The sequence below is a fragment of the Hipposideros armiger genome, unplaced genomic scaffold (assembly GCF_001890085.2).
Source record: "Hipposideros armiger isolate ML-2016 unplaced genomic scaffold, ASM189008v1 scaffold_548, whole genome shotgun sequence".
NCBI classification, from domain to species: Eukaryota; Metazoa; Chordata; class Mammalia; order Chiroptera; family Hipposideridae; genus Hipposideros; species Hipposideros armiger.
Genome location: NW_017731898.1, coordinates 303,629 through 311,535, shown reverse-complemented (window position 1 = coordinate 311,535; position 7,907 = coordinate 303,629). Strand labels below are relative to the sequence as shown.

Sequence of the window (7,907 nt, the reverse complement as noted above, 5' to 3'; positions counted from 1 at the left end):
CAGTGTCACTGGCCCTCATATGTGGGATCCGAACCGGGGCCCTCTGGCATCCCAAGCGAGTTCTTAACCATCGCGCCACTCGGCCGGCCCAGAGCTCAAACTCTTGAGCGAGCTCTTACCCAACTGAGCCACTAGGCCGGCCCTGGTCTGGTACTCTTCACTTTCTAAATCTGGAACTTGGTTACATGCAAGGAAGGCTGGGGAAATGTGGTCTTGCTGTGGACTAGCTAGGATCGTAATACTCCCATCATTTTACTGATGAGGACACAGCTCAGAGTGGTTAAGTGACCAGCTCAATATCACACAGCTAGTAGGCAGCAGATCTGAGAATTGAACCAGGTTGTGTAATCCTGTGATACTCTATCCCACTGTATGCCTTGGCCACACATTCACCTCCTGCCTCGCCCCCTAGGAATGACCCTCTCCTTAAATATCTCCCCAGATTCACTTCCTGAAGCAAGGCTGTGGTGAAGATAAGATCTGCCAGAGCAATCTGCAGCTTGTCCATGCCCGCTTCTGTGCCCGGGTCAGCGACACGGAGTTCCAGCCTCTGCCCATGTGAGGGGGAGTGAGGGAGCAGGTGGGGTGGGCAGGCAAGAGTTCAAGGAATGTAAGGAAGTCCCCTCAGGAAGGCCAGGCAGAGGGAGGGGCTGAGCCTGCAGAAGGAGGGTGGAAGGCTGGGGAGGACCTGCTGATAGCTCAGAAGACTACAGGATGAGGGTCAGTGACAGAACCACAGGGCTCTCCTGGTGAGGAATAACAACCTTTCACAATACATGTAATAATATCCAGTTTACATACATCTCACTGTTTAGTCTTTGCAACCCCATGTTGTAAGAATTATTGTTAGTCTCACTTCATAGATGGAGAACAGAGGCCTAGAGAGGTTAAGTTACTTGCCCAGGGTGAGTCAGTGGTGGTGCTGGGACCAGAATGAAGGTCCCCTGATTCCTTGAGAGCATGGGAAGACCTGAAGCTTGGTTTGGTAGGAGCAGAGCCTCAGGGAGTTCAGGCCTGCTGCATGCACGGCGGGGAAGGGGCAGGACTGGGAGAGGCAGGGGGTGTTCAGATCTTAGAATGAGTGGGATCTGACTTTCCAGGGATACAGATGGGACAACAGCCCTGTTTGCACTGAGTGGGCAGCCAGTCATTGGCTTGGAGCTGACGGTTACCAATCTGCCCTCGGACCCAGCCCAGCCCCAGGCTGATGGGGACGATGCCCATGAAGCCCAGCTCCTGGTCAGCCTCCCTGACTCACTGCACTACTCAGGAGTCCGGGCCCTGGACCCTATGGTGAGAACACGGGTGGGGTTGGTGGAGTCTTGGGGGGCTCCAGTAATCCAAACTGACCTCTCCTCTCTCCCCACTCCAGGAGAAGCCACTGTGCCTGTCCAATGAGAATGCCTCCCATGTTGAGTGTGAGCTGGGGAACCCCATGAAGAGAGATGCCCAGGTTGGCACTCTACCCTTATCCCTATCTGAGTGACCTCTAACCCCTGACCCCTCAAGCCCCTGGCCTCCCCGACTCTAATCCCATTCCATCCTTGGCCTAGATCACCTTCTACCTCATCCTTAGCACCTCAGGGATCACCATTGAGACCACAGAACTAGAGGTGAAGCTGCTGTTGGCCACGTAAGCCTGGTGGGGCTAGGGTGGGGTGAGGTTGGGGGCAGTGGAATTGATGTCCACCTGGAAGGGGCTCCCCTGACCACTTGAGGTGGTGCCTGTACCTGCTGCTCATGCCTGCACCTGACCACACGCCAGGATCAGCGAACAGGAGCTGCATCCGGTCTCTGCCCGGGCCCGTGTCTTCATTGAGCTGCCGCTGTCCATCACAGGGTAAGCCCTGCCCCAGTGGGCACCTGTACTGGAGGGGTGGGCATTGTCACTCCCAAACCCTGGCCTGGGCTCTGCCTCCTGACCCTCCATCAGGTCCCAGAACTCCTCAATCCCTGTTTTGACCCCTCCTCTCCAGGGTGGCCATTCCCCAGCAGCTCTTCTTCTCTGGTGTGGTGCGGGGAGAGAGAGCCATGCAGTCCGAGAAGCAAGTTGGCAGCAAGGTCAAGTATGAGGTCACGGTAAGTGTCCTGGTATGTGGTTCCTTGTGGTCCCCCTCCCTTCTTGGCACAGAGGAGAAGCTAAGATATGTCCCAAGGGTTGGGGGTCTTCTAATGTATGGCAGCAGGTAGGTCCAGCGAGTTCGAGGCTTCCCGTTGCTCATGGACCTCGGCTGTGGGCAGGTGTTTGTGTGGGGTCCTCGACTGACTATGTCCTGGTCATCCCTGACTGGACATCTCACCTGCTGGTCTGGGGAGGCCATGAGAATCCAAGGAAGCTTCTCTGCGGGGGAGCCTTAGCTGGGGGATGGGGACATTGAGGGGGGCTGATGTCTCTCCCCAGAACTCTGGCCTGGCTTTGCTGGGGCCTCTGCACATCTCCCAGTAACATCTCCAGGTTTTCCTGGGTTTGGGGTGAGCGGAGAATGATGCCTGGTAAGGTCTAGGATCCTGAGTCTTTGTTGAAACTGTGCTTCCTGAGGCCCTCCCCTCCACCTTTATCCCTTCCGTCTCTGTGGATTTAGGGCCCCCTCAGAAACCGAGCTGCCTCCCTTCACACTCCCTGTGCCCACAGGTCTCCAACCAGGGCCAGTCGCTCAACACCCTGGGCTCTGCCTTCCTCAACATCATGTGGCCTCACGAGATTGCCAACGGGAAGTGGTTGCTGTACCCCATGCGGGTGGAACTGGAGGGCGGGCAGGGGCCTGGGCGAAAGGGGCTCTGTTCTCCCAGGCCCAACATCCTCCACCTGGTGAGGCTTAGGCAGGGTGGGTGGGGGCCACTGAAGCAGGGTTGGGGGAGTAGACTTTGAGAAGGCTGTCATGGGGCTGGGCATGTGTAGATGGGTAGGGGGCTAGGAGGTAGGCAGTGAGGAGGAGATGCCATCTCAGGACTGTTGCGCTTGGAGGCACACTCACGGGGCCCCCCTCACAACATCCAGCATGTGGACAGCAAGGACAGGAGGCGGCGGGAGCTGGAGCGGCCTGAGAAGCAGGAACCTCAGGAGCAGCCAAAGCCCAGCACGTCCTGGTGGCCAGTGTCCTCTGCTGAGAAGAAGAAAAACATCACCCTGGTGAGGGCAGGGCAAACATGGTGCATCCAGAATGGGGTGTGTGCGGTGGTGTGACAGAGGATGCTGGGGCATGNGGGGCCAGGGAATGGGTAGGAAAGGCCAGATCAGGAACAGGTGCTGGGAACAGGCGGTTCTTTCAAACTAGCAGTGCTGGCCCGGCTGCTTGGGTCTGTGTGTGTGTGTGTGTGTGTGTGTGTGTGTGTGTGTGTGTGTGTGTCTGCTGTGCATGTGGTCCCTCACCCAGAGAGTATGTGCATATGTAATGTGATGATTGCATGGCCAATGGTATTAACCTTGCCAGGACTTAAGAAACTGACTTTTGGCCTTTCTCCTTAGTTCTTCAACATTCTGCTTGGTACTGAGGGGTTGGGCCTGGGCAGTTCTGGGGAGGGGGAGCACTCTGGCCACTAACTCCTGTTCCTACCCAATTGTGCAGGCTGCTGGTGGGTGCTCCCCAGGCCCTGGCTTTGCCTGGGCAGCAGGCGAACCGCACAGGAGGCCTCTTCGCTTGCCCCCTGAGCCTGGAGGAGACTGATTGCTTCAGAGTGGACATCGACCGGGGAGGTGCGGGCCCTGTGGGGGTGGAGTGGGGGGGAACAAGGGGCGGGGGGAAAGAGAGGACTTGGCCTTCTCTTCCTTCCCCTAATTCCCAGTGTCCTGCCTCCAGCTGATGTGCAGAAGGAGAGCAAGGAGAACCAGTGGTTGGGAGTTAGTGTTCGGAGCCAGGGGCCCGGGGGCAAGGTTGTTGTGAGTATCACTTCTTGTGACTATATGCCAGGGTGGGGTGTCTGTGTGTGTGTGTGTGTGTGTGTGTGTATGGTGTGTACATATCACAGATGTGCTTACAGAACACTGGTTGGGCATACAGTATGATGGTCTATTTCCCAGGAACTCAGGGAGATATAAAAAAGTAAGATATGGACCCTGTCCTTATAAATTGAAACCATCTAACCATTCATCATCCATCTATCCATTTGTCAAACTCTTTTTTTTTTTTTAAAGATTTTGTTGGGGAATTGGGGGAGGGGAACAGCGTTGGGGAATCGGGGAAGGGGAACAGACAAGTTGCTGTCGTTTTGTTCTTCAGCCTAGTTGTGGAGGACGTTGTTTCACTGGCCCATGTTGGCATTATCATTGCGCTCTTTCCGGGTGAGGCAGTTGCTCACCGGCCATTGGACGGCCGCTCACGGCAGCACGTGAAAGCTCACGCCCGCTGCCGGCCAGCCCCACTGCAGCCTACGCCGTCACCAGCAACCCATGGCAGCCCAGCTCCAGGTCAAGCTGTTGTTCACCATCTTAGCCGTAGAGGGCAGCGTCACTGGCCCTCATGTGTGATCCGAACCGGGGCCCTGCTGCTCAGAGCTGGCGTCCCCAGCCAACTCCTAACCAACGTGCCATTTGGCCGGCCCCCATTTGTCAAACTCTTACTGAGAACCTTTTAAGCATCAGGCATTGTACCAGTTACTGAGAGAGAATATGTAAAGACAGGGAAAAGCCTGGCCCATGCCTCAAATAGCCTACTGCATAGTATGGAGATTCTCCTTTTCTCCTTTTCTGTATCTGTGTGTATCATCTGTATCATCACTAACATGCACAAACACACAAATTAATAATACAAGTCACTGTGTAGCAGACCATGGTTAATGTTAAGTGAGTGGTAGAGTCCCCAGTCCATCAAAGTCTAAAGGAGGAATGGAGAGAAAGGACTCCTGCAGGTGGAGTGATTTGAGCCATGCTTTCAAGAATAAGCGAAAAATGGAGAATGGAGAGGGGAAGTTCTTTGCAGACAAGGTGATGTCACTTACAAAGGGCCAGAGACAAGACCAAGCTTGGCATGTTGGGCATAGTCACCTATCGTGTGATCAGTGAGGCACAAGTCCTGTGTGGTGACTTAGTTGTGCCTGTGGAACAAGGAGTCCATCTTGCGAGGGCAAGGAAGTGGGTGCTGATGGGATACTGGGTTATGAATATACCTGCCTGATACTGGGCTAGTGGTGGTGCTCAAGTGATGCCAGCATAGGTGTGTGTGTGTGTGTGTGTGTGTGTGTGTGTGTGTGTTTGCACATGAACCAGTGTCTGCCATACGTGTGGGTAGCGTGGCTCAAGCAGGTCCCTGGCCCACCCAATGGAATGGTCCTTCATCCCTTCCTCTCACAGACCTGTGCACACCGCTATGAGGCGAGGCAGCGAGTGGACCAGATCCTGGAGACAAGGGATGTGATTGGTCGCTGCTTTGTGCTAAGCCAGGACCTGGCCATCCGTGATGAGTTGGATGGTGGGGAGTGGAAGTTCTGTGAGGGACGCCCCCAGGGCCATGAACAATTTGGGTTCTGCCAGCAGGGCGCAGCTGCTGCCTTCTCCCCCGACAGCCACTACCTCCTCTTTGGGGCCCCAGGAACCTATAACTGGAAGGGTGAGTCACTCCTCAGGGAGGGGAGAAGGGAACCAAACTGTCCTCTTACCTCAGAGCTGGGATTTCAGGCAGCACGTGGCCAAGCATGTTCACTGCCATGTAGCCCTGGAGCACTGCAGCACCTTCCACCCACGTCATGCCAGCACACACACATGAACGGAGGTATCTCCTCTCCTTCGCATGGCTGAGTGTTCCTCAACACGCTGGCATGAGCCCCCCACCCCGTCCCACATGGCTCATTCTCCCTACCAACACACCAGCCTATACCTCATCACTCCCATTCCCGTCTCCGCACGCTGCAGCTGGCTGAGCTGACACTCGGTGAGTGTGTGCCAAGTCTGTGGGACCCCAGAAGCTTGGGCTGGGGAGGGGGGTGGACATAGGGCTGGAAAGGCGAGGAGGGGCTTCCCTGTGTGCCTGTCTAACTAGCATCTGGCTTGAGGGATGCTTCTCACTCCCTGCCCTGGGCACTAACAGGTCTGTTCTTGCAGGCACCGCCAGGGTGGAGCTCTGTGCTCAGGGCTCAGCGGACCTGGCCCACCTGGACGACGGGCCCTACGAGGCGGGGGGTGAGAAGGAGCAGGACCCCCGCCTCATCCCGGTCCCTGCCAACAGCTACTTTGGTAGGGACCCTCCCGTCCCAGAGCCACTCTAACCCTTTGCCCCTCTCTCTTGTCCTCCCTCTCCGTGCTCCCACCCTCCTGTCTCTGTCTCTCTCTGTCTTTCTGTTTCTGAATTTTATCCCTCCGGCCTCTTTGTCTCTCTCATATTCTTTATCTACCTCTACCTCTTCTCCTTCTTGTCTTTGTGTCTGGCTCTGTCTCCCCACTCTGTGGCACCTCCTCTGGACGTCCCTTCCCTGGTGTCTCCCCCCTCTCCCTCCCCCCACCTCCCACAGGGTTGCTCTTTGTGACCAACATTGATAGCTCAGACCCTGACCAGCTGGTGTATAAAACTTTGGACCCCGCTGACCGGCTCCCAGGACCAGTCGGAGACTTGGCCCTGAATAGCTACTTAGGTTTGTAAGCGCCCACCCATGTCCTCCTGGGCCCTGGGGGCTTGGCCTGGCTCCCCCTCTTCTCCTGCCCCGCCTCCACGACACACACCCAGGGAAACACATGTTGGGCCCAAATTTCAGAGACAAGCTAGGTCCAGTGACAAGGCCCAAGAAGAGGCCCCAAGGGAGAGCGCTTAGAGGCTGTGAACAGGGGTCTCCATGGAGGGAGAACCAGATGGGTTCTTCCTCTGTCAAGGAAGGTGGCTAGACCTCTAGGGGGCCTTTCTCTCAGGGATGGATGGTGGGCAGATGCTGGAGGAAGTCCTAGCTGTGTTGGTAAGTCCCTCTCATTTTCTTATCTTCATCCCACTTCAGGGAAGGAGGAAATGAGGCCTGGGAGATCTTAGGGTGATTTAAGCTCTTCCCTACTCCATTTATCAGCTTTGTCTCCCCCCATCCACATGAAGACTTCCTCTCCTTGGCAGGATGGGAGTGGGGGCAAAGAGAGTGCACCGGATAAGACTGAAGCCTCCTGGTTGTGCTGAGGGGAGAGCAGTGCCCTGGGAATCCTGGGGATGGGGCGCTGCCCCAGATCCTGCCAGTGGGCCCATTCCTGTCCAGCATCTGGCCTTCTCGGCCATTGCCCGTCTCTTTTCTTCCCAGTCCCTGAGGCTGACTTCATTGCACTTCTTGTGCCACACTTCAGTCTTTGGGTGTTGGGGCACTGCCAGGCCTCTGGAGCGGGAGGAGGAGAAATCCAGTTGTGGTGGTGATAATTTGGAGGGTGCCTCCACCTTTTGGTTCTGGACCTGTGAGGTTCTGGACCTGTGAGGAGGGGGCAGTGACACACCCTGGCTCCTGAGTCTTGTGGGGAGTGTTCACTAGAAGGTCACCCCCCCCCCCAGGTTTCTCCATCGATTCCGGGAAGAGTCTGGTGCGTGCAGACGAGCTGAGCTTTGTGGCAGGGGCCCCCCGTGCCAACCACAAGGGCGCTGTGGTCATTCTGCGCAAAGATAGTGCCAGTCGCCTGGTGCCTGAAGTTATGCTGTCCGGGGAGCGCCTGACCTCTGGCTTTGGCTACTCACTGGCTGTGGCTGATTTTAACAATGATGGGTGAGTGGAAAGAGGGCAGTGGAGCCCCGGGGAGCTGAGTCCAGGAGGTCTGAGGGTCCTCTGGCATCTCCTCCTGACTCCCCTGCCTGGGGAGGATGCCACACTGACTGTCTTTTTGTCTCCATAGCTGGGCAGACCTGGTAGTGGGTGCTCCCTACTTCTTTGAGCGCCAAGAAGAGTTGGGGGGTGCTGTGTATGTGTACATGAACCAGGGGGGTCACTGGGCTGGCGTCTCCCCTCTCCGGCTCTGCGGC

General features: G+C 56.4%; 1 protein-coding gene across 1 annotated transcript in view; it reads left to right on the top strand.

Moving 5' to 3' along the window:
• Positions 1-7,907, top strand: part of ITGA7 (integrin subunit alpha 7) — a 34,163-nt gene that overhangs the window by 11,646 nt on the left and 14,610 nt on the right. Inside the window, 9 exon segments of the mRNA XM_019668997.1 lie at positions 312-437; positions 440-558; positions 1,101-1,293; positions 1,373-1,453; positions 1,554-1,633; positions 1,766-1,840; positions 1,977-2,079; positions 2,633-2,809; positions 2,999-3,130. Of these exon segments, the coding sequence (XP_019524542.1) occupies positions 312-437; positions 440-558; positions 1,101-1,293; positions 1,373-1,453; positions 1,554-1,633; positions 1,766-1,840; positions 1,977-2,079; positions 2,633-2,809; positions 2,999-3,130 (1,086 nt within the window).